At 43.1% G+C, this 27,332-nt stretch overlaps 1 protein-coding gene across 8 annotated transcripts in view; it reads right to left on the bottom strand.

Annotated features, from left to right (window-relative positions):
- Positions 1-27,332, bottom strand: part of SH3KBP1 (SH3 domain containing kinase binding protein 1) — a 337,837-nt gene that overhangs the window by 90,633 nt on the left and 219,872 nt on the right. For all 8 annotated transcript variants that reach the window (XM_082447084.1, XM_082447088.1, XM_082447089.1 and 5 more), the window contains 2 exons: positions 14,998-15,073; positions 510-604 (listed from right to left, as the gene is read on the bottom strand). In XM_082447084.1, the coding sequence (XP_082303210.1) occupies positions 510-604; positions 14,998-15,073 (171 nt within the window). The remainder of the gene's footprint in view (positions 1-509; positions 605-14,997; positions 15,074-27,332) is intronic.

Here is a 27,332-nt window from a genome sequence, read left to right on the forward strand (position 1 = left end):
AGTCTAAAATCACTGCCTGTAGTGATAATAAAATCATCCGAGCTTCTCAGCCTCAGCAAGATGGGTAAAATTCTCTCAGGCACGCTACCTGTCTTTGATCTGTACAGTAAACATTCTTTAAGCCTTTTCTGCCTGTGAGGTATGACCTTGCCTTTTGAAAGCCCCTCCTTGGATACCTCATGGCACAGAGCTTTGCAGCCAGGGCCGCTGTGGAGGGCGGGCTCTCTGACCAAGCAGGCCGCCTTCCACCTTCCGGGTTAGCCCTCCTGGGACAGGGCCGTGCACATCTGCAGCCGGCTCCAAGGCAAACGGAATCTACTGGAGTTTCAAGTTCATTCATTTACCTGGCTACATTTGGCTTAGCCTGATTGAAAGATGTAAGATTCTTCCTTGGGAATGCAGGATCATGAAAATTAAGTGCTTCAAGGGTTAAAATATAAGCGCGTACTATCCAGTCAAGACCTCAAAGCGGTTCGTAGTTTAGAAGGCAGGAGGGAACCTTTGTTTACCTTATTGATGAGAGTGACTATATCTCCTTCTTTGATTGTCAATTCATCGTCGTTCTGTGCCTCATATGGAAATATTACTTTGCAGTAATCCTTGGCTGTAAGAAGAAAAGAAAACACAACCTTTAAAATGCTTTATCTAATGAGCTGGCCCAGAAGGAGATGTTACATTAACTTCAGAGAAAAGCACGCTTAACAGAGAGAACACAACTACTCCCTAAAGAAAGAAGGGTCACCCTCGGAAAACTACCCAAGATTGCTCATTTTTGGTTCATGCATATTTATTCTCATTTTTCCCTCAAAAATCATGTGACATCATGAAAGCGATTGACTGCTTTGCTTCTCTCAGGCAGAAAAGCAAAAAAGGTTTCCTTGGTCTCAGAAAATAAATGTGCATTTTTGAATACTCTTTATTTTACATACCATTTTTTTTTTTTTAGATATTCGCCATGTATTTCTTCTTTAGGTCATTTTTTTAAAATTTATTTTTATATTTATTTTTGGCTGTGTTGGGTCTTCGTTTCCGTGCGAGGGCTTTCTCTAGTTGCGGCGAGTGGGGGCCACTCTTCATCGCGGTGTGCGGGCCTCTCACTGTCGCGGCCTCTCTTGTTGCGGAGCACAGGCTCTAGAGCGCAGGCTCAGTAGTTGTGGCTCGCGGGCCCAGCTGCTCCGCGGCATTTACATACCATTTTATATATTCTTCAGGTGAATGCATAAGTAGACATAATCTACAAAGAGCAAAAAGCTTAAGTTTTGCCCTCACTGTCTTCTTCCACACATCACTGAATCAGAAACAGGGTATCTGTATGTTGCAAAGCTGACATGGCACTCAAAACAATGAGAAAGACTCCATTACGGTCCATCTTAAGAGCCAGATGTCAATGGAGTTGTATGTGAACATGTGTCAACCACAAATGGCCAACAAATACTGACCAAATGCTCTTCGCACACGTGTTGGGGGGGCGAACTTTTCAAATATGTCCCATGGTCTCTCTGTGGGAACCTGCCTACTCAGGAACCTACGACTGTTCATCAGCAAGGAAATGCAGCAGCTTTCACCAAACAGAGAAAAACACTAAGGCCACTCAAAATCCATTCAAATATGCCCTGAATTATATGCTTCTGAAAGTCTACCTGATATTAAAACCTTCTCTATTTACACAAAAGCACCTGTTTAGAAGACACTGAAAACATTTGTAAGGTATTTGGGAAATTAAGACTTAGAAAACAGGTTTAATGACACAGGACAGAAGGTGGAAAGAAAAATTCAAGAGAATTAGTATCTACCGGGAGAGGTATTTATTAGTGTGCATCAAAGTCAACAACGCTAATGGCTTTGAATGGCCTTAAATATTGCCCAACGATTAGGCCAATTCCTGCAGACAGATTACAGCCTAGAGCTATATACGTAAGTATCAATTACAGTGCCCCGAGTACAATTTTTATCACGAAAATGTGGGGTTCTTTTTATTATGGTTAATGTCACATCAATCAAAGAGAGTGATATATAAAATCAACGCAATAAAAAGTCTATAATACAGACACACTGTGGTCTAGCGTTGGGATATGACAGAGAATAGGGAGGGGAGGAGGGAGGAAAGGGGAGAGGGAAAGAGAGGGACTTACTTTGTTTACAGATGCTTTTGCTTTCTGTCCAATGGCTTGAAGATATCAGTTACACCCCCTATCCTAGTGCCGGAAACCTTCTGTCTTAGGTACTCTGGGAAGCTGATGCCTTTTGCTCCTTAATTCATGCTAAGAGGCACTAGTTCTAAATCCCATCAATACCAATCCGCCCATATATTCCTAAGCCCACATAGTTCCATATCTCTTAAATTCGTTACAGCAAACCTCCCAAATTCTGAATTGGCCCAAATGTTCTAAAGGGAGGGAAAAAGTTAAGCATCTTTAAATTGGATAATGACAGCTCCTTACCAATTTTCCTACTGACTGTGCTAGTGAAATATGACTACCCAACCTCAAAACTTACAGCAACACTGAAATAAATACAGTACTATTGAAGAACTGCCCTGCAGAGTCCTGGTTTTAAGAATAATTTGTTGAATCAAAATCATGGAAACGTTTTACACAGAAGATAAGACATCCGTGGCCAACAAAGAAGAGGTACAAGTCATGTTTTTATTCCTTTCCATCAAAAAAAGTCAATTACATAGAGAATGGACTTGAGGACACGGGGAGGGGGGAAGGGTAAGCTGGGACGAAGTGAGAGAGTGGCATGGACATATATACACTACCAAATGTAAAATAGCTAGCTAGCGGGAAGCAGCCGCATAGCACAGGGAGATCAGCTCGGTGCTTTGTGACCACCCAGAGGGGTAGGATAGGGAGGGTGGGAGGGAGATGCAAGACAGAGGGGATATGCGGATATATGTATATGTATAACTGATTCACTCTGTTATACAGCAGAAACTAACACACCATTGTAAAGCAATTATACTCCAATAAAGATGTTTAAAAACAAAAGTCAATTAAGTGTGGTAGACATTGTTGGTTAACTTCCCGGCCACCATTCCCCATCCCCTTCCCAGTTCATAGAATCCTAATTTGCTCAGGCATTATACTCAGGAACGAGGAACACTCCCACAGCCTTAGGGATGACTCAAGTATGTCTAGGCAAATATTTTTTATAATCATTTTAAAAATTGAAGTATAGTTAATTTACAATGTTATGGTAGTTTCAGGTAGACAGCAAAGTGATTCAGGTACACACACACACACACACACACACACACACACACATTCTTTTTCAGATTCTTTTCCCATATAGGTTATTACAAGATATTGAACATAGTTCCCTGTGCTATACAGTAGGCCCTTGTTGGTTATCTATGTAGTAGGGTGTATATGTTAATCCCAAACTCCCAATTTATCTCCCCCACCCCCCACCATCCCCTTTCGCAACCATAAGTTTGTTTTCTATGTCTGTGAGTCTATTTCTGTTTTGTAAATAAGTTCATTTGTACCATTTTTTAGATTCCACATATAGGTGATATCATATTTGTCTTTGTCGCACTTACTTCACTTAATATGACAATCTCTAGGTCCATCCATGTTGCTGCAAATGGCATTATTTCATCCCTTTTATGGCTGAGTAATATTCCATTGTATATATGTATATATATGTACCACATCTTCTTTATCCATTCCTCTGTCGATGGACATTTAGGTTGCTTCCATGTCTCGGCTATTGTAAATAGTGCTGCTATGAACATTGGGGCGCATGTATCTTTTCGAATTAAGAGTTTTCTTCTGATATATGCCCAAGAGTGAGATTGCAGGATCATATGGTAACTCTACTTTTAGTGTTTTAAGGAACCCCCATACTGTTCTCCATAGTGGCTGCACCAATTTACATTCCCACCAACAGTGTAGGAGGGTTCCCTTTTCTCTGCACCCTCTCCAGCATTTATTATTTGCAGGCTTTTTAATGATGGCCATTCTGACTGGTGTGAGGTGATACCTCATTGTAGTTTTGATTTGCATTTCTCTAATAATTAGTGATACTGAGCATCTTTTCATGTGCCTGTTGGCCATCTGTATGTCTTCTTTGGAGAAAGGGCAAATTTAGGTCTTCTTAGGCAAATAATATTAATTTCTCTCCCCTTTGTTGGTGATTGGTTGAGGGGTGAGCATGTGATCCACTTCCAGCCAATGAGACGTGAGAGGAAATGTGCTGGGGGGGGGCGGTTAGATTTTGTTCCCAGATAAAAAAAGATACATGAGGAAAATAGTTGCCCCTACCTTTTTGCTTTTAACACTGTTTCATCCTTGTTGGAAGATAGTACACAATTTGGTGCTGTTGCAGCCACATTTCACCCATGAAAGGAAAGCCAAAAAAATCAAAGAGGAGGTGACCCTAAGCCCTGACATTGTTGAGACGTCTGTTGAATTAACCAACTTCAGGGCACCTGTCTCTGGATCTCCTATTATCTGACTTAATATAACTCTATTGCTTATCATTACTTTGTGGTCAGGTAGGTATTTATCACTCAAAGCAGAAGGTTCCCTGACATGAAGGAACTCAGTAGAAGAAAGAGGACACTTCCAGTAACCTCCTCCGAAACACTTCACTATAATCTGCCTCCCCCACCAAACCTTCTTGCAATGTATCTTTGTCATTCCCTTTTCCCCCAACTCTTCCCTTGCTACCTTAAGACCTGGTCTCCTAGTAGGAGGTTCGTAAATGACTATGGAATTGACTTGTAACCAACATAGAAAACATTTACAAGAAAGTGCCAACATGCCTTTAAAATGTTTCACGGGGCCATTTTGTTTTATGCCCACAGTTTTCCTATAAGCTAAAGGAGGGTAGGTGTCCCTCTGTCTTTTTAAAAAAACAGCTTTAATGATGTATGATTTATATACTATAAAATTCACATATTTTAGTTGTACAGTTTGAAGAGTTTTAATACATTTATATACTTGTGTGGCCATCACCATAACCCAGTTTTAGAACACTTCCACCATGTAGCTCTGCTGTTTTATATGTGAGGCCTTAGACACAAAACTATCTATAAAGCACCAATTTTAGATAAAAGGAAGAGATAAAGGTGCCAGTGGCTACCATCAACTACCTCTCTCTGCAAAGCAGGTTCCCATACCATACCTCGCCCCTCTTTGTATCCCCAGAACCTGACACAGCTCCCACTCAATGTTTCTTGATCATCCTCTAGCAACACCTAAAAAGTAGAGGAAAATCTGTGGGATAGCAAAGTAGGAAGAGAAGATTCTGGGCTAGAAGTCAGGATAGTCAAGACTGGGTTTGGTCCCCCCTGGTCTTTCCCAAGCACACAACCTGAGGCAATCACACCGTAGCTCTGGACCTCATGTCCTCACGTGTAAAAGTGAGGCCGGCCAAGGAGCGCCAAGAGGAGAGTTTGGTTAACTTTAGCAGGACACTTTCAGCAAAGTTAAACTTATTCCAGAACTCTAGTATAAAATAACTAAAAACAGAGCTGTCTGGTTAAATTAGAGAGTGGGGCTGGTCCATCTCCCACCCAGGTCCCCAGAAACATCCCAGTGAAATGCTGGAGGTGTCAAGGAGCACACCGGGCTATACCTACGTCCTCGCCAGCTCTGACAGTTCGCAGCTCTAGTCATGAGCACCGTAACTCAGAACATTCCTGACCAAATATGGCAACCCTTCGCCTCACATTTTAAGTTATTATGATATATTTGAAAATAAGAATTTGTTTTTACTTCTGAGGCATTCGGGCCCTAATTCAGCAGTACTGGAAAATAAGAACATTATGTTGGTTTGGATGTTCCAATGGTTTTAAGATACTCAAAAAAAAAATTCAAATACAAAAAAGTTTATGAACTCTGAAAATACGATTTTAACTTTATAGTATATGGAACGAAGATGTTGCCTACTTTAATTCAAACATTTATTGAGTCACCACCATGAAAAAGATATTGTCAGTTCCTGGGCCTGTGATATACAGGTCAGTCCAACCACGCCCTCCCACCCTCGCATGGAAGTGACAACCTAATGCCTGGAGAAAGGCGAGGGGAGAAGAACGACAGTAAGAAAAGACAAGTACACAAATAAGCATCAACTCACTATGACTGAATATTGTCATGGTGTTTCAGAGAAAGGCAAGACTGCATGCAGGACAGAGATCACAAAAGAGGAGGCATTTGATATGTCTTGAAAGAAGAGTATAATTCCAAATCCTTTTTGAACGTGGGAAGATTATAAATTTTAAATGAATAGCAGACAGAGATAGAGAGGAAAGGACTGAAGTTAATTTTTGGAGGCAGGCATTTTCCATCTATTCATCAATTAGATGGATTTAATTAGTCCAAGATCAAATAGGAATGAATACACACACACACATAAAGAAATAAAGGCACAATTTATCCAGTAATTAAGATGATTTTGCCTCTATTTTTTCTTTAGAAAGATTTAAAAATACTAATAAATTAGCATAAGACTGAAACCTTAAGTCAGTTCTTAAGCTTTTTTGTCTTAGAGTCCCTTAAGAATCTGATAAAAAAGCAATGACTCTGTCTTTCCAGAAAAAGGAAAACAAAAACATAGACACATTCAAAGGTACAGAGAAAATGTGGTGTACAATATCAGAAGGGTCAAGGACCCTGAATCTCTTGCCCAGTTCCCAATCAAGAGCCCCTTACTAAGTGATGATTGGCATTCCAATTTTAAGATACGCCAAGAAGTCCACTCATAATTCACACCACCTCCAAAAAAAACCCCAAAAAAACAAAACCCAAAAAACCCATTATGTCAATCTCTAAATTTCTAGAAATTTACATGAGATTAAAAACAGATTGTTCACAGAATTGAAATCACATGACCACATCTGATGACACCCTTCAGCTGGCTTTATAATCTATTCATACAAAAAACAAACAAACAAACTTAAGAAAATACCCTCACCTTAAAAAAAAAAAAGCAGAAGAAACAGAATAAACATATCAGCAAAGAGAACATATAAACACACACCAAGAAAATAACATTAAATTTAGAACAATTCTCTGGGCTCAATTTAGGACATGAAGATCAAAACCCCATGTGTCACAAAGTCTGGTAGGAAGCCTTCCAGAGCTTTCAGCAGGGATGGAAAGTACCAGGTCATGCCTGGAATTGAAAATTTTCTTTTCCTTTGGGACACTAGAACAAACACATCAAGCTCAGTGGTGTCTACTTTCACCAACATCAAAATCTGAAAATTCTTTCATTAAACTGACAAATATTATCTGAGACACTACTGGTTCATAAGCCCTTACCCAGAAGCCCTGGGGACAGAATTTTTCAGATTTTAGAAAGGAAATACATTGCACATGCCATATAATATGTAACATCCCCAGCTGGAGTCTGGGGCTGCACCCAACCATCAAATACATTAAAATTTTGCAGCAAATGGATGATTCGTCACCCCAAGTGGGATAAATAAAGACTATACCTAGATGCGCATTAGTCCAGGACAAGTTTTATCACCCAAGGAGTGATAAAACCTTTTGGTTTTCGGGAGTTTTTTGTATTTTGGAATTGCAGTAAGGGTGTTGACTTCTATCATGTTCTGGGGAAAAGAGAATAAGTTAAATAAGACTAGTTTTCTGGTTCTCAGGGAGCTTATAATCAAGGAGAGGAAATAAGGCATGTATACGCAGAGCTCTGGACTAGGCAGCAGTGAGGAGAGAATGAGAGTGATGTGTTTGGCTTAAAGCCTCAGAGATTCAGAAATGGGGAAATTACTTCCCACAGGAGAGTCTCAGGGTCCCTTCTGGGAAGAGCAAAATGGCACTGGCCCCAGCCTGGACAATGTTCTAGGACTTTGACCAGAGGAGGAGGAGGACGAGGGGTGTTTCTCAACCATTCCCGATGACAGGAATGATGTAGGGCACCTGTTTCTTCTATGCCTTCCCAGATCCCTTCCCTAGGGATTCCAGTCCCCAGGTCTGAGGTGGGACCAGGAATCCAGCAGCTAAACCAGCACCACGTCCCCCAACCCCGGAGGATTCTCATCAGCAGGGATGCTTAAGAAACACGAGTCTAGGTTAGGGGTCCTCATGCTTGAGTGGGCATTGGCATCAGGTGGAGGACGAGTAAAAACAGAAACCCCAGGGTTTCCGATTCCACAGGGCTGGAGCAGGGCCCGGGGATTTGCATCTCTAACAAGTCCCCAGGGGATGCTGACGCTGCTGGTCTGGGGACCACACTGATCTAGCCATGGGTATTAGCAAAATGTCAATGCCAGGAAGGAGCAAAACAACCGTGGGCACCTGGAGGGTGGGCCAGCGTGGCGGCAGTGCCGAGGCTGTGTGTGCCGTATGAGAGATTTAAGTGAGAACCGCAGCTCTGCGTCAGTCTCAGGACCCAGGGCTCGCGGGGAGGGGTGAGATGAATACATTTGTTCAATAAGTATCAACTGAGTGTCCAGTGTGCGCCCGACAGCACAGATATAGGAGTGCCCTCCTGGGGCGTACGACAGTCTACACCAGTGGCTCGCAACTGGCGTGACTTGGCTTCCCAGGAGACACTGGCAATGCCTGGAGACATTTATGGTTGTCACAACCTGGGGGGAGGCGGTAATAAGTATAATTGACATCTAGTGGGTAGAGGCCAGGAAGCTGTTAAACATCCTACAATGGACACAGGACAGCACCCCAGCAAAGAATGATCTGGTCCAAATGTTAATAGGGCCAATGTGGAGAAAGCCTGGTCTCTACCTAAACTCAGACAGGGAAACAAAACACAATGCATTCGTCACTACATTGTCAACTCCGGTCTTCACAAAACGCCTTCCTCCACGAAAAAGCTGACTGTGACCCCTCTGGTCTTGGATGCTGCTGGGAATATGACTTTCAAATTATTTTACAGCTATGAGTTATGCCACTTTCTATTCTCTCACTTAAAAAAGAGAAAACAATTTGTTTTTAAAGAAATCAAAATCTGACAAGCAAGGGAAGCTTTTCTGTTCTCTAGTATGGAGTAGATCATGGCTTGTCTCAATGGCACCTTCTCCTGCTCAGATGAGGAGAAGCGCTGAGTCTTTGGGAGGAAGGAAATCCACCAGGAGAGTAGAAAGGGAGTTCACTTTTTTCCTCCAAGCGGGCTGTATTTGAAATCCAGGTCATCTGCAGCATGGGTAGGCTGGGCACCCTCGCAGAAGGACCCCCCACTCTGAATCTAGACAGCAAGGTCTGTGCTGGCGGCACTCGATGAAAGGTGCACCCTAGGGACAGAGGGGGACCTGAGACACCGAGCCTGGGGGCTTTAGTACATAACAGGTGTGGGAGGCGCTAAAGGGCTGGGTAGGAAACATGCTTCACATTGGATGTGCCCAAATTCCCAGGTCTGAGGGTGAGTGAGCTTTGGAGAAGATAAGTGAGCAAAAAACACCTATCCTGGCAAAATAGATTAAAAGAGTTCCCAGGTAAGGCTGAGAAAAATCCCAACATAAGGGAGTCGACCCTTTTTTCTCCTATTCAAACATGTGGTGACAAGGCAAAAATTAGCTCAGACTGAGAAAGTAAAAATCTGCAAATGCAGATACAAACGCAGATAGAGCCAGCTGCAAAATGAACCGGAAATAGTATTTCTCCCAAGCACACACACTACAGCTGGAAAGGGTCCTAACAACCCCTTCTCTGAGTGACGACTGCTTTCTTACTCTCTGAGAAACTCTGTCCTCTAAGACCACAGACTATCAGAAACTTTGCTTTTTTATACTGTATTAGTAAGAATGAAATGTTTCACCCTTGGCTGAAAGAAACAAGTCACTGTGACACAGAGAAGAAGCCTTGAATCCCCACACAAGTGCAGGGCCTCATGTAAGGGGTTCTGGACACAGCCCTGCACGTCTATCTTAACTTGGTGGTTCCCAAAGAAACAGGACCTGGGTCCAGCTCACAGACCAGACCTGATGTGGCCCGACTCACACAGCCCTGTTTTGCTTGGGGCCTATCAAAACACTGCTGCTTCGTTTATATTTCACTCACTTCCATTTGTCCTCCAAATCTGTAACTGCTCAGTTTTGTCATGTTTGGTGTGATGCTCCACAGGTCCTCCTGGGCAGTCTCCTCGTTGCAATGAGCCCATAAACTTGACTTTGTCAGACTAGACTAGTTTGTCCCTGGTGCTCTTGGGCTGACTGGGCTGGGGCAGTGGCTAGAAAGAACAAGGGTCTGTCAAGCCCCACAGAGCAACCATTGCCGACCCTCCAGAAATCCGAAATAAGCTCTAGGGTCAACAAATGTGTTCTTTTCTTCCCGGTGACTGTGAACTTGGGAAAGGAGACCCGTGGCTACTATGCTGCTTTTACAAGACTCTGTTAGATATAGAGCCTGGTAAATTGAAACCATTTCTAATTCTCCATCTGCCCAACCACCACTGTTGCCAGTGCCCACTGAGTCCATGGCACTTTCCCGGACTGGATGGTGGGGATGTCAGGTAGAAGACACAGCCCCCTCCGCGAGGGACCAATGACAGCCACAAGGCACTATGTGTCACCATCACAAGGGACAACTCCTAAGAAGCAAGTCAAGGGACAAAGTGATCAGAAAGGTGGTACAAGTGTCTGGTGATAACGTGAGGGGAGGTTAAACAGAGAAAGTTTAGCCTTTGCCCCACAGCCATCATTTATTCAGAAGCCTGACCTGCCTTTGTACAAATTCTGTCAGGGACTATTTTTTCCCTAACCCACCTGCTCAACTGGTCCTCTGCATCTCTAAGACTGAACTGTTTGTTCAAGAAGACGCTAAATAATCATTTCTCTGGGCTATTTCTCTATCCCACCAAGGCCACAAATCATCTGCATCAACTGTAGTAAGAAAGAGGGAAACTCCAGATGTGGGGAGTTGGAAATACCTCAGAGCACTTCATTTATGAATACTTAAACAGTTTTCCTCTTGTTATGAAAATTACGGCAATCTGCTCCCCAACCCACATTTCCGATGAATTTCAGTATCATAAAAGCTTCACTGGGGGAGGGGAGATGATGTTAGTTGTTTAAATAAATCCTGATCAGCTGAGTTTCACTTTCTCTCAGAAGATATCAATCCACATGAACATTTTTTGAATCATCATAACTTACTCGTGACGTGAGCTTGTATTTGAGCGCGCTAAGGAGACAGCTATGCGGGAAGGGGCTTCTCTCCTCTGTACCGCTGGGCAAGTTTCGTTACGGGTGTGACTTCCATCCAGAAGGAAGGAGGCTGTGTTGTTCCCAAGCTCCGAGTCATTTCTAAAAGTGGGTCGGCACTCTCTGTCCTTCCACCTGAACTTGGGTGCTGCATCAAAATCCAGAAGCAGCGAAAGGTTCCAAATGGAAGGGGCTTTCTAGTGAACTAGGGTGCCTCGTGGAAATCATGGGAGAACCATTACCCCAGAATTTGCTCTTTACAATGAAAGCCAGAGAGTGTGTGAGGGGTGAGATTAAACTGCAGCAGTTCTTACTCTGGGTCCATGAAACACGTCTGTCAATAAACATCTCTCAAGTCTTCACTGACAGTGATAATTCTTCCCGACCTACCACCCCCTTACACACATATTTATATCCATGGCATCTTTGCCAAATGACATCTTCTCATATTCCTAACTCAGTTGTTCGCATCTTCCTTTTGTCTCTCCCATCGGCTGTTCAATTCTTTGAATGCAGAAAGCTTTCACTCTGAATTGTAAAGCTTTCGGAATTGAATCAGAGAGTGAAGATGCTGGGAGAAACCTGAGGGCTTCACTCTAGTACAACCCTCGGACTTCACAGACAGTGCAGACCACGAAGAGCACAAGGCCAGAGAAATAAAATTATCTATCCAAGCTCACACAGCTAGCTAATAAGACAGCTAGTCCTAGAATCTGTGCTTCCTAACTCTTAGCCAAAACACACCACCCAGCCCTGTAAAACCACTCTTTATTAACAACTCACCCCCGCTCTGTGATGCATCTAGAGATGGACGTAGTTAATAGATACTTGTAGGCGTGAACAAGGCTTGGGCTAGACTCAGGATCCTCCCACATGCTCAAGGGAGCTGAGCGTGATGAACTGTGTTAAAATCCAGGCCCAGGAAGCCCATCTTAGATCCCAGAATTACTTTCGAACTACGCTGTTCAATATGGTGGCCCCCTAGGCACATGTGGCTATTGGGCACTCAAAACGTGGCTAGGCCAAGTTGAGATGTGGCATACGTGGAAAATACACGCTGGATTGTGAAGACTCATATGAAAAGAGAATGAAAATATCTCATTTAATAATTTTATATGGGTTACATGTTGAAGGGATAATATTTTGGATATACTGAGTTAAATAAAACATATTTAAATTAAGTTCACCTGTTTCTTTCTTTTTTTTTTAAACCTGTTTCTTTTCTGGTTTTTAATGTGGCTACCAGAAAATGTAAAATCTAGTATGTGGTTCACACAGTACTTCTACTGGCCAGCTCTGCTCTAAAACACCTTCCACCCACACCACCTAACCCTGCCAAAAAAGACTTGAGTCTCCTGCCCGCAGACATTACAGAGGGTAAAAAAAATATATCACGGATGTGCTCTTATCCTAAGGTCAGTTCTTGAGGCCTGAGGATTGATTAGTCACTTAAGCATGCCCTGCAGACTGTCCTGTTTGGTGCCACAACCTTACAAGGGACACTCAGGTTCCCCCTGCTTAGTCTCCCCCAAAAGCAACTCACCGGTCACCCAAGGTTCTATTTACTCTGCAGAGAGAGGAACAACCTATAGGGAATTTCTCTTTCACTTCTCTTGAAACTCTTTTCCATTGAAAAAATTTCTCTGTTTCTCGGATTATTATTTCCGCAAACAAGAGTGAGGTTGGTGGAGGCCACTGGTTGTCACACGTCACGAGGACAGACTGTCCCAGGGACTCCGTTCCAATTACCTTGGAGGTTTGATGCGTCTTCCCCTTCTCCTGCCCATCCCCCACTCCACCCATCCCAGCAAACTTGCCTAATAACCTGGATCATTTATAAACTTGTCAACAGCCAGAACTACAGAATGAGCAGTTGAATGGAAGGAAGGATAGGCTACTGTCCAACAAGAGGAAGTGTTATCAGAAGTGGTTTAACTGTGAATTCTTGAAAAAAAAATTTCAGGCCGCTTCAAGAATCTTGAAGGTTTTAGTGTCTAAAGGTCGGTTTAGCATGCAAAACCTACAACCCGCGTGAATAAATGCGGGGCCAGTTTGGCTCTGGGAACATCTAGAAGCTCAGAACCCTTCCTGAAGGGCGGGCCCTCGACTAGGAGCAGCAGCAGCACCTGGGAATTTGTTAGAAAAGCAAAATTTCAGGCCCCACCCCAGATCTGCTGACTCAGAAACTCTGGAGGTGAGGCCCGGCTCTCCAGGTGATTCTGGGACACACTGCTGGATCAGAGCATTAGACTAGTGCGCTTCCCGCCTATTAGCCACAGTCTGACTGTACCATTAACAGACTGAAGGCATGCAAACCTCATCCGAACCTTAAACATTAAGACAGAGCTCCAGCGGCTGCATCTATAACATCCATGAACGTATTTATCTAAACCACCATTTCGGGCTTGGCAAGTCCCATAAATTCATTTTTTAATGCCTAAGGCAGTATCCCTTATTTGCTCTCAAAACTACCTGTTTTGCACTACAAAAGCAGTTCCTGGTATATTTTTCTGCAACAAAAAGAATAAATCTATGCTTGCTCTTATATTAATCATAGTTACATATGTATGATGTATCTTCTCTCAACCTTTGGCTTTCCAAACTAGATTAGTAGTCTGTCCACATTATCCTCATAAGGAAATCTGAAGCTGGAAAAAAAAAAGTTAAAATCCCTAGAAGGAACTGAAGCACTTATTTCTGACTAGAGCACGTTCAGAACGTTCCAGTTATTGGAAGAATGACTAAAGGAATTGGAGAGTTGCCAGATTTAGCAAATACAAACACAGGATGCCCAGTTACATTTGAATTTCAGATAAACAGCCGATACTGCATGGGACATACTAAAAACAAAAAAAAAGTATTCATTGTTTATCTGAAATTCAAATGTAACTGGGCATCCTGTATTTTATCTGGCTACTCTAGAACGGGGAATACTGACCTGTGGGAAGGTTTGGGGGAGACAACTGTCCTCAAATACTTAAAGGACTGTTAGGAGAAAAATGGGCTAATATCAATATAGACCCAGAGACTAGAACCCATGGGTAAAAATGACAGGAAGAGCATATCCGGCTCAACAGAAGAAAGACATTTGTAACTATAGGAATTCAAGCAAAGATGTGCTGAGGAGAGTGGCAGGAAAGTCAAGATTTGGGAGTGTCTGTTGAGTGGTTAGGCTAAAAGATAAAGCCTCTCTGACCTGAAGGCCTATGAATCCCTAAATTGCTTGAGTTGCCATCCTCTAGAATCTTCCTGCCTCGTGAACTATGCAAACTGCTCTGGGTATACACGGATAAGCCCTGGCTCTGCGCGTGGGCGAGAAACAAACGGCAAGAAAGCATCTTGGACTTCCTTGGTGGCGCAGTGGTTAAGAATCCGCCTGCCAATGCAGAAGACACGGGTTCGAGCCCTGGTCCGGGAAGATACCACGTGCCGCGGAGCAACTAAGCCCATGCACCACAACTACTGAGCCCGTGTGCCACAACTACTGAAGCCCTCACGCCCTAGAGCCCGTGCTCCACAACAAGAGAAGCCACTGCAATGAGAAGCCCGCGCACCTCAACAAAGAGTAGCCCCCGCTTGCTGCAAATAGAGAAAGCCCACGCACAGCAACGCAGCCATAAATAAACAAACAAACAAACATATAAATAAATAAATAATTTTTTTTTAAAAAACGCATCTTGTTCCATCGAGGAACTTGTGCCCGTCCTACTGGTAGAGCCTAATGAAACATATTTGTGAGCATTTTTTCCCCATGTACTTTAAAAAAGCCATTAAGATTATGTAAGGATTTTTCAAAAGCGTTTCAATGATGATAAAACCCTTCACTGCTTTCAAACATAAAACAGATACATAAGGAAACTCACCCTTTGTCCTGCTGTCCATTTCTGTTTTTGACGAGTCCGGAGTTGCTGCAGTCGGAGGTAACTTCTTGCCAATAGTCTGAGGGGAAAAAAGATGATCTTTACTCATCAAGATGATTCTCTCCATCAAGCAAAGGAATAAAAAGAATCAAGATCATGATGACGAAATGCTCCCAACTGGTCCTAAAAACCTCATACTTAAGTTTTGGTACTGCTCTGTGTCTTGGCTGCCATTTTTCCATTAGGCCTGGACCTCAGTGACAGATAGGTGGGAAAACCAGGTTAAAAAGGCTTTATCCTTGTAGGCACTCCGTATCTCTTATTCCCATTCTTCCTTGGTTCTTATTAGAAGGTTGATTACTTTCAGCAGAGAAAACAGGGACATTTCCACTCAGTTTATGAGAAGCTGACTCAATCTATGGCCCAGAGGAGGTGTTCAAAGTGTCTGCAGCTTGGAAGGAACGGTAGGAAGAGGGAAGGCACAAAAAGACAAAGAAGGAAGGGATGGAAGGATAGAGGGCCAGAAGGACAGACAGATGATGGGCAGGTGGAAGGACAGGCAGAAGTCAGAGTGTCCAGGGCAACTGCGCCTTGTCGTGTCTCCTTCTAGCCATCCAAAAGCCAACTTGCTCCAAAGGTGGAACAAGCAGGGCCGGCAGCTCCCTTCCTTCCCACCAGCCTTTTAACCCTCCAGGGCTTTCAAAAAGGCCAATGCTGCAGACCCGAGGCACCTATTTAGTAGTTAAAAAAAAAAAGAGGGCTTCCCTGGTGGCGCAGTGGTTGAGAATCTGCCTGCTAATGCAGGGGACACGGGTTCGAGCCCTGGTCTGGGAAGATCCCACATGCCGCAGGGCAACTAGGCCCGTGAGCCACAACTACTGAGCCTGCGTGTCTGGAGCCTGTGCTCTGCAACAAGAGAGGCTGTGATAGTGAGAGGCCCGCGCACCGCGATGAAGAGTGGCCCCCGCTTGCCGCAATTAGAGAAAGCCCTCGCACAGAAACGAAGACCCAACACAGCCACAAATAAATTAATAAATAAATAAATTAAAAAAAAAAAAGAGTCTGTTTTGAGTTCATTTTCTTCCTTTCATTCATAACTAATTCTATTATCATCCATTATTTATGAACCATCCACAGAAAAGACTGGATATTGTCTCTAACTAAAGATATTCCCCCAAACACAGGCAACTCAGCGGCTCAAAGCAACAAAAATGAAAAACGAGACGAGCAGCAAAATGATGTTTCCAAAGGTGAGGTCTGTCCCCACTCCTGTCCTTGGCCATCACGTTTGTGTGATGGTGATTAACGCCCGAGGAAAACGTCGACTGATACCAGGGAAACAGCTCTCAGAACCAAGCAGCTGCGTGAATCTCCCCAACAATGAGGAGTTTCCCCAGTGAGAATTTCGGCCACTGGGAAAACCAAACATATCTGCTCCTTGAACACATGAAGGGGAATGAACTGCATAATTGACATACTGGCACGGTGGAATTTTTCTTCAAATACGACTGATTCACCACAGTTTTTAATTTGAAAAAGTTCTTCATGCTTCAAATGTTGAAACTAACATTAAATATGAATAAATCACAGAAAGAGGGTAAGATAAATCTAATCCTCAGCCCTTAGTGAATTTTTAAAAACATTTGTGACAGAAAGCCTTTACATTTTACACGGTGACGTTTTTATTTAGTGCTGCAGGGCTTTCTACATTGGATACAAAATGAAACCCAAAATATTATGCCGCTCCTCAACCGCCACTAAGTACTCAAGCTAATAACACTGTGTGATTCCGAGGAAACATCAAGGAGGAAAAAAGCTTGTTGTTATTTGGCCATAAGGTCACATTTGATGAAAAACTGTTCTTAGAATCATCTTGAAAAATCAGGAATTGACAGTAAAAACAGATGCACTCATAGTGTCATTCGCATCCCTGCTCGCACTTCCAACAGCATCTCCATCACTCTCTTTGTTTTTCCCTTTTGTGGACCAGAATAAAGCATCGCTGCTGTTAACACATTAGGAAGAAGAAAACAAAAACGATTAATCCTTTAGTTATTGCTGACAGTAGGGAGAGGAAATCAGGAAAACACAGCGGTAAGCACTACGTCCAATCCTGACTTTGCTGCCGTTCCTGAAAAAAAAATCAGACATCCAACGGTTTGGGCCTTAAGCCAGATGCCTTCCTTTAGAGAAACTTTCACAGGTTGTGTATTGTTACGACACCCCCTTACTTGGTAACAAAAGGAAGTGTTGCCCTCCATCTCTGATGTCCTGGTTTACCAGTGCGTCCAAGCTAACAGACATCAAGAAAGGCCACCAGCTAAATATACTTACTTCTGAGCAGAAAGACATAAGAAAGCAAAGCTTACTCTATTATTTTTTTTCTTGCTATTTCAGAAAATATAGCACACTGGTCTCTGCGTGGATCCCAGCATCGGGGGGGGGGCAGTGAAGCTGATATTGCACTCATCTTCTGGGGATGCTAGACCTTAACTCCTTTCTTCTTCCTCATGGGCCTTGAGGAAGGTCTAGAGTAAGGCCAGTTCCTCCCTTCTCAGCCTGGTCTTCCAGGCGTCCCAGAGATGAGAGCTGTTCAGGTGTCTCTCTCTTCTCTAGGACCCAGACCTAGAGAAGTATGGTTCCCAGACCTGCGGCACTAGCCTCACCTGGGAACTTTGTTAGGAAGTCAAATTCCCAGGCCCGCCCCAGCCGTTCTCAATCGGAAACTCTGGGGATGGTGCCCAGCAGCTTCTGTCTGAACACACCCTCCAGGGGATCCTGGTGCACGTTCAAGTTTGAGAACCACCAACCTAGATGTAGGAGGGATTCCGTTAGCATTAACCAAATCCCTTTTCTGGGATTAACAACTCGGGCGCCTATTCTCATACCTAGACAAATTATAAAACATCTTTTTCACTCTTCTTCCTCTCTTCTCTACCTCCTTCCACTAAATGCCTTCCCCCTTCTCTATTGTCACTGGCATAAGAACTTGTCATTGCTACTGAATAAGTCGGTTCAGAGAAGCAATGAAGCTTAGTAGAGCAGACAATGTGACAATATCACTGAGGGAGAAGGAGGGGGAGCAGAGGTGGCCAAGAGACCCTTCACTGAAGGAGTACTGAAAGGATGAAAGGATGAATGGATGGATGGATGGATGGACAGATGGATGAATGGACGGTAAGACCGCTTTGAACCAAAAATGGAAGACTGTATCTAGCCTCTCTGGGCTCAGACTGCCGTGAAGGCCAAGTGGGCAGATCCCCATGACTGTGTCGACCTTCAGGGACAGCCAAGCCCTGCTGCTCCTCTGTGGTGCTTCCCTTTACTGGCATTTGGGGTGGGACATTTCTTCGTTGGAGAAGACTCTCACACACTACAGGGCAGCTGGCAACACTAGCTCCTGCCCACTAATAGCCTACGGTGCTCCTTCCTCACTGCACCCACCCCAAACACCCCACCCCTTGCCAAACACCCCATTTGAGAAGCTCTATCCCTTGCCCTTCCTCTAAATATAAGAACAAAGACAAAGGTAGTGAATTACTGCGTTCTCACCAGGCTTCCAGCTTCCCCTACCTCTGAAAACATGTTTGGTCCATTGGGCTAAATGTGAAGAGAAACCCCAGCTTTTAAAGGGCATGCGTCACGAGAGCAATGCCAAGTTCCCGTACACACATAGGTCCTACATAGCTGAAGGGCAGCCGCAGTGCAGGCCTATGTGGACGGACACATTGGGGAATCACATCCATGCATCTCTCATCCACCTTGCAGGCAGTAAAGAAGGACGCTAAGCTTGCAGAGGCTATGGAAGAGCATTCGGGATCTCCACTTGCGGCTTCCTTGGCAGAGCTCAGAGTTCCTGCCTTCCTGGGTGTCACAAAGAAGGTGTTATCCAGGACAAGCACGGGCCACACACTTAGGGGTTGTGTTGACGCTGCTCAGGACGCAGCTCCTTCACCTCCTAAGAGATCTGCAAACAGGCCCATTTTACCGCATGCCTTCGATGGAGGGACTCTTGGGCTCTGCTCCATAGCTCAGCCCAACATGTCCTCTTCTACTCCATGCCGTGGCTAAAGACTTCCTAGGACCCACATCTGCGATACTCTGCTCTGACTGCCCCCCAACTCAGAGGCTGCTGCTTGATCTGGGAGTGGATGTACATATGGAGCTGAAATGTATGAAATGTATGTATGAAATCTATGGAGCTGAAAGCTCTACAGACTATTACTATCAACCCACTTCAACACACAGTAATCACCAAGTTGGTGTCAACTTTTGTCTCTCCTGTCACACCCTAATCTCCATTTAAAACCTGATTTTTAAAAATTAATAATTCAAAAAATTCTTCCCTTTGAATATGTAATACCAGAAGTCCCCCTGCTGTTAGCTCTCTTGACAAAAGTACTAAGTAAAGTTTTGGGGGGTTTTGTGTACAGTAGGGGCATCATATATACTCCTAGCTCTGTAAGATCTGATAACACAGCCCCAGGACAGATAACCCACATATGATTTCAGTTAGTAGAGCTAGTAATTTTTTTTCCTTTCTGTGTCAAAATGAAGAAACTAATGCTTGTAGGAAAGACAATCACTGGATTGGACTCCAGTGGAATCCAGTTCCCTAATGACTAATATATCTGTTTCTCTTCACAACTGCTGGAGTGTGAGACCAGGATCCTGCTCAAACCAAGTGCAAAATCACGCCTCTGACTTTATTCTAATTCAGATGCAAGCTCCTTTGAGTGTAAAAAAGTTTCCAGTTACAGGACAATGTTAAGGAGAAGAAAGTTTACGTCCTATCTCTGAAAGTCTCTTCTCAAATAATACTACAGAAAACTCTGAAATCACAAAGGCAACCAGGTTCGCTGGGTAGGGGGAGGAGTGAGAGAGCTCCTTGCATCCTAGCAGTTGGTGAAGCCCCCCTGTTGGTAGACCAGGCTTTCTGACGCCTATTCTAGAAGAAGGTGATCTTCTGAGAAGCTATACGGAGACATTACTCAAGTGCTTACACAAAGCCAAACACAAGACATGACTTTTCAAAAAGCTGGTAAAATACAAGATAAAGGATGGCTCTTCGAAGGCACGACTTTGACTACATTAGTATCTGACAGTATCTTCCCTTTCTGTTCAGTACAGATTTGTTAAATACCCATTCGATGTGAGACAGCGAAGCAGGTGGAAAGGCAAGAGGACGCTGAACATCGCTGCACACACTGAAACAGCAATTTGCTGGGTTCTCCACAGTGCTGTTTTGAGGGGTGCCCAACCATTCAGCATGGTTACCCAAATCCCGGTCAATATACAGGAAACAGAGAGACACAGGCTACGGGAGAGAGCGATGAGAAGAGAAACAAAACAGTGTCTGTATATGACCATATCCACAACCTTTCAGCTTTCCTTTTCCACCACAAATCAGAGAGCTATACAAACTGCTATTAAAAGTCACTGCCAACTTTTTATATTTATTCTTACATGCTCCTTTCATGAACATCTATGACTGATGGTATTATGAAAAGTCTGCTTGGTGCTCAGCAGGGAGCGGTAGGAGCAGGGCAGAAGCCCCTTATGTAGGCAGCTCCTGTCTGAGCCAGAAGAGAACTGGTACAAAAGAGTGTCCATACAATGGAGTGCCTGCGTACTTCTAATGGAAGGCTTTTCTACTCGCTGGGAAATTTACATTAGCAATTGTCAATTCACCCGCCTTTGGTTGGCCCAGCTTAAACGACTTGCTATCGACAGAAGATATGCCAGAGTAAAATACAACTCCAAATTCTAAAAATCAAATGCACGGTCCAGTGAAAGAAAAAATATATTTGTAGCTCCATTCTACGGACAGAGGTTACCTCTGCAATACCTCACATACCACTGTGTTAATTCTGACGTCTCCAAAGGGGTATGCTTCATATAAGTAAGTCTCCTTTAAACTTGGCTATAAGAAAAGATAAAATGTAAAAAGTTGTCTTCTGATTATGAAGTTGGGCTTAAGACTTACAGTTATTCATATAATGTTTATTTCCCTGGTTGTCTTGAAATGTTAGTGATAATTCAAGTTACATTAAACCTCCTTGCCCAACCAGAGTTAAAGACCTTGTCAGATTCACAGCTGCTTTAGAAGTATTTGTTAGCTGTATTCCACTTAGAAGTTTAGGCTTTTCTCCTCCTTTCTCTTCCGAAACAGTGCACTCCTTGAGGGTAGGACCTAGATGTTAATTATTCTCTTATCTCCACAAAGTGAAGGGTTAGGAAGTGTTTGTTGAGTGGAGCCAGGAATTTGGGGGCACCATCCCCTCACCCTTTGCCCTACCATGAGCGTCCTACCACATCACAACAGGTAAATGAAGGGAGCTGTCCTCCTTGACAAACTAGACTCCTCTTGGAGCCCCACTGTTCGTCACTGTCATGTATCAGCTCTTCCAGCCTGATCTCTGGTGACAGCACATTGTCCAGGATGTCTTCCTAGACCTCTCTGGCCCCTGCCTTACTCCCCTGTTCTCATGCACATGACCCCAACCTCCGATTAATTATTGGTTGCCATAAAGAAGAATCCAATCTCAGCCATGTTTCTGGTGGACCTTTGTCTGCCTATGATGTCCAAATACTCTTCGTAGCCTGCTCCCTCAGATTTTCTCAAGTTCCTATTATGATCAAAGGACCCTCGCTTGGAGGGGTCATTATCATCCAGGTATGTGTGTACATACACACACACACACACACACACACACACACACACACTCCCAAGATGTTCCGCCAACCAACCAACTAAATACCAAAACACCTAATGCCACAATCTGGTAAATTTGGGAAACACAGGATGCTTGGTCTAATCCTTGCATAATAGCATATTAAAGGCTCTGAGAAGTCCTGCAGTTACAGATTAATTTTATCCTTAACATTTTCTCAGTGTTTTCTAAACTTATCCACACAGAAATCCTACTTCTTATGATACCTATCGACACATCACGAGAACGAGCAGTCCACAGAAGAGGTAGGTGAAGGTCACCACTTCTGCTTCCTAAATTCTCTTGGCTCGTCCTCTCTGGCTCCTAGACTCACAATGTGGAACCCACCCTTGACTACTCTCTTACTGCACCTTCCCATATCAAACCCACCACCCAGTCCCTGCTTTCAGCTTCATCCCTTCCTCTTTGACCCCAGCCTATGGGCTTTGTTACTAACACAGGAACTATTTCCACAGTTTTCTAGACGAGGATCCTATTCTCCAATTCAAGCCACTTCATTAGCTCTCCTGTAGACTCAACTTTTAATCACCCTCCACCATCACCCCTTACCATATCTACTTCAAAACACTCAGAATATATACTGCTTCTCAATGGCTATTCATGTAATTCCCAAAGCCCTGAAGACATTCGAGGGTTTACTTCTGATTGCTGCAACTTGGCAGATCTCTCAATGGCTGGCATCTTTCTCTTGTGCTCTTAAGATGAATAGCCAACTTTGACTATAAGACACCTACTTCCATCTTAGATGCTTCCATTAGATCTTCTAGGGTTTACTCTTTCTCTCTGTCCAATAGATACTTCAGTATCTATCATTTTACTGAACATGTATATATGAAGTCTGTTTTATATTTGTATATTAAACACACATGCACACTCTCTCTCTGAGACACGTGTGCCTCAGTAGAAAGATGTACCTAAGAATTTGAGCCAATTTCTAGAATTGACCATGCACTTTAACTTCTGCCAGGATCTGATCATTTGGTTCATTTGTTTGCTTTTTGAATACCTCAGGAGACCATGCCCTAAAAAGCTGGAAAGAACCAGCCGACGCATGCATTCACAGGATGAATAGGATTTTCTCTTTGTCAAAGCAAAGTAACTTTTTGAAGGTGTAGTAGGGGCTTCCACTTGTGCCGGGGAAATGCAGTGCTGAAGGAGGAGTCAAAACCTACTTAAGTGCTCAATGAGGTGGAGGGTGTACATTCAGACAACATTAAAATCATAGAAGGCAGCTCTCCAAACGTCTGACAGTATATGAAAATGCTGTTTCTATTTTCCCCCCACTGTTCCCAAGAGAGGAGCCTGCATGCTATTTTGTTGTCGGATCATCTTATTCACAGAGGATAAACAAGCCAGAGTAAATTTCCATTTCATATACTACTTCGGCAAAACACAGTTCGCCAGTACGCTTTCAAAAGACTACTTTCTGCTGTTAACGACAGATAAAAGGAAATCTCAAGCCTTTCTTCTACCAGAGGATTAGTTTTATCTTTTGATTAATAATGCCTTCCTTTTAGATGCATTTGGAGAATTTAAGAAGAGTGTGGGTAAGGAAGAGAGAAGGATGGTATGGGAGCAGGGAATATCATGGGGCCAGTTTGAGTTCTGTTCATCCAGTGCTTTAACATGAAACTGGCTGTATATACACGGACCAAGTCCTAATTTTCTAATAAAATAGTTGTATGAATTCGATTAACATACAAAGATCCTTTCCAGCTCTACAATATTTTGACTTACTCAATCCCAACACAGTCCAGGCTATTCCCCTTACCTGGGATGGCACCTTCTCCTCCAGTATATTTGAATCCCATCTCACCTTTAAGGTGCAACTAAAGTCCAGCTAGCTAAATGTTTTCTACTGACATGCAGCCCACATTTGATCATGACATTTTTCTGTGTATGAGATACTTGAGGGCAAAGCCACGTTTATTCAGTTTTCCTTTCTGCATTTAAAGTGAAGCCTTGCCTCAATCACTCTTCCTCCGTCCCTCCCTCCCTCCCTTCCTTCTTTCCTTCCCTTCCTTCCTTCCTTTCTTTCACTCACTCACTCACTCATTCATTTATTCAGCATTCTTTTTTAGAACTACTATGAGCCATGATCTATGCTGGAAGCTGCATATACAAAGATGAGATGGGCAGAGTCCTGGATCTCAAATGAGTTCAAAATTTAGCAGTGGAGACAGATTAATTAACGAGGCATCACAGTCCAAGGGATAAACACTACAATAAAAGTGTGCATAGAAAAGAAAAAAGGAGCCATTAACAAGTCTACATGGGGAAATAAGCCTCACAGCAATGATGCAGCTTGGGTTAAATTCTGAAGGATTAGTAGGAATTTGCCAGGTAGAAAATGGTGGAGAGAGTATTCGAGCTAAAGAAAAGCAGGAGCAAAGGTGAGAATGTAAGCAGGGAATGGGGGCTTTGCAGCACAGAACGGGGCCAATGGAAGGGGGGATCCTGTAGGTGGGGTGAAGGGAGGAAGAGCTGCTTGGGCCAGGAGGCCAGCAAGGTAAATGGAAGCCAATGTTACTGTTTGTGCTTTATCTTAAAGGCAACTGGTAGTTAGCAGAGGTGTGGCATGATCACATTTGTGACTTTAAGACCAATGATCTGGTGGCATTGGGAGGAATAAAGAAGAAAGGAAAGGGCATGTGAAAGTCAAGGAGATAATTAACTAGGAGGTTGACGCAATGATCCAACTGAGGCAGTGAAACTAAGGATGCGGAAGAGAGGCTGGAGAAACACGTAGACTGCCGCCAACCTGCCCATATTCCACAATCACGACAGGGATAAATCAGTGACTGTGAATTGGTGTGAATATAGATGGAAAAATACCCAAACTCTGTTATGTTCTTGAGTCAACATATATGTATTCTACAGAGGTACTAAGTGCCAATGGTGTACAAAGAACATTAAGTTCAGACCCTGACCAGAGAGGCAAAAGAGCTAAATAGGCTCAGGGAAGCATCATGGAAAATCTATCCTAATGAGAAGAATCACAGTGGATGTGTTTCTCAGGTCCCTGATGCTGGTGTGGTGACATTAGTAAAAAAGTAGTAGGCCTGTGATAGTTTTGAACAGTTAGCTTACTGTTAAAACACCAATCAATCTACCATTTGAAAACAAAAACATTTTTTTAAAACAGAGGCACATAAGAAGCTCTGGACACATAAGGAAAAGCATCTTTCTAATCTGACAAATTTCAAGTAAACAGTTTAGTCAAATATGTCTCCAAAAATGTCTTAAGCTAGAGACAAAAATGGGAAATTTCTTTTCCCCAAAAGAAATTTCCAGAGAAGCTTTTCTCTCCTTCAGAGTAAGGAAAGGAAATGAAACAGTTTCAATCAGAAAAGAGGTAAAACTTGGAGCAATGCTTTGTTGCTTGGTTTTCAAGTAAAATTGCTACTTAAAAGGCTAGGGCATACAATGGAATATTATCCAGCCTTAAAAAAGAAGGAAATTCGGACACATGGTATACAGCATGGATGAACCCTGAGGACATTACACTAAGTGAAATAAGCCAGTCACAAAAGGGCAATACTATATGATTCCTCCCATATGAGACACCCAGAGTAGTAGAAATCACAGAGACACAGAGTAGAATAGTGACTGTCAGGGGCTGGGGCAGGAGGAATGGGAAGTTGTTGGGTACAGAGTTTCAGTTTTACAAGATGAGAGGAGTTCTAGAGACAGATGGTGGTGATGGTTGCGTAACAACGTGAGCGTATTTAATGTCACTGAATTGTACACTGAACAATGGTTAAAATGGTAAATTTTATGTTATGTATATCTTACCACAATTTTTAAAAAGGCTTAGGGTATACTCCTCTTTCCCTACAAGCCTCTCTTTATGTAGGAATATTGACTAAAATGGCAAAAAATTGCTCACGAGGCTCTGATATCCTGCTATTCAATATTCAACCACAAAATAATCAGGGGGTGCATACAGCATGTAATGAGGTGAATTAGAGAACAAACCCATCTTTGTCCAGAAACTCACCTCAGTCTTACGGGAAACACTCCTTACACTTCTAGGAAAGATAACCTACTGACCCCATAAAGACAATCTCTAAATCTGGCTAATGCTAAATAGCTCTGGCTTTAATCCTGTATGACTCATTCTTTACTTTCATCAACTGTTCCACAGACTCCCAAAGAATAACACTTTTTCCTTTTTTGAATCATCCGGACTCCCCAATTTTATAGAAGAACAGAAGAGAAAACAGGATCAAAGGTTAAAGACTCAATGATATTATCTTTATATTTTATTCTTACTAGAAAGAACAAGTTCACATCACGTACTTATGCAAAACAGGGACTTCCAAAGTACACTCAGAGGTCAGGTACACATTACTTACATCTTCTAGACGTCCAGCGGAATACCTAGAAAGATGACCCCAAGGTGCTCCAAGAATGGAGATTCTCAAAAAGAGATCAAATTGAACTCAGGGCACTTCAATGACTAGTTACTAAGACATTTAACAATGAGGGGTGAACCCAAATTGTGTGCCTTCCATAAAAATATCCTAGATGCCAACTGTTGGAATTCTCTCTCACCTCCCCCTGCTCCTACTGAACTTGCTTTGAATCTCGAGAACAGCACTCACCACCCTCTGCCTTGTGATTATGGCTACTTATGTATGTGTCTGTTTCACTGACGGGGACTTTAAACGCTGCAGGAGGGCAAGGGCAGTGTCTTGGTAATCTGTATTCTTTGATGTGCCTTGCACACTAGAGGTACTAAATATTCATAATTTACTGCGGTCAACAATAAATTCAACATTCAACCAAAACATTTAGATTTATGGGGAAAGTACTGTGTGCAATGCATTTTCTAGGCACGAGTGATATAACAATGGAACAAATCAACCTGTTTCCTCTTTCACGACAGCATCTGGTGGTAAGAGGGAATTAGTATTGAGTAGGAATTCCCCTCTAAGATCAGACTTACCAGCTATGTGATCCTGGGCAAGTTACTTAACCTCTCTAGACCTCAGTTTCCTTGCCTGAAATGGAGATAATAGGTACCTCATAGATTTTGCTAAGAAGATTAAATGGAAAAAATGTATATAAAGTGCTTAACCATTACTACTGTTATTGAATTTTACCGAATAAAAACAATCATCATAATGCCTCTTTATGAATCTAGTTACAAAGAATGACTGTTTCAATTACAACATCTTTTAAAAACAGCAGGTTAACTGTCACTCCTTTGCTTGGGGACTGGAGAGCATGAAGCAACTTTTACAAGACAGTCGCACAGCAGAGACGGGCTCAGAGGAAAGTGATAATTCTGAAAAAAGATCAAGGAAGAAAAGCAACAGCCATTGCCATATAGTCGCTGCTCAGGAGGCAAGGCAGAAAAAAACAAAGAAAAGAGGAGAAACGACAAGGCCCAGAGCCGACAACCCACAGAGCTTTCAAGTCAATAAAGCTTCGGTTAAGGTGGCGCCCAACAGTGAGTGGCCGGAAGACTGTTCCAGAAGCCCCTCAAGTACGAGCCCATGCCGACTGCTTCTGGCCGCGTCCAAACTGTTATCTACTGTTAACGATGGAAAAACAACAAGGCGTGTGTCTGGGGAAAACGGCCTGTTGTCAGAGAAC

This window comes from Balaenoptera physalus, assembly GCF_965194825.1.
Source record: "Balaenoptera physalus genome assembly, chromosome: X".
NCBI classification, from domain to species: Eukaryota; Metazoa; Chordata; class Mammalia; order Artiodactyla; family Balaenopteridae; genus Balaenoptera; species Balaenoptera physalus.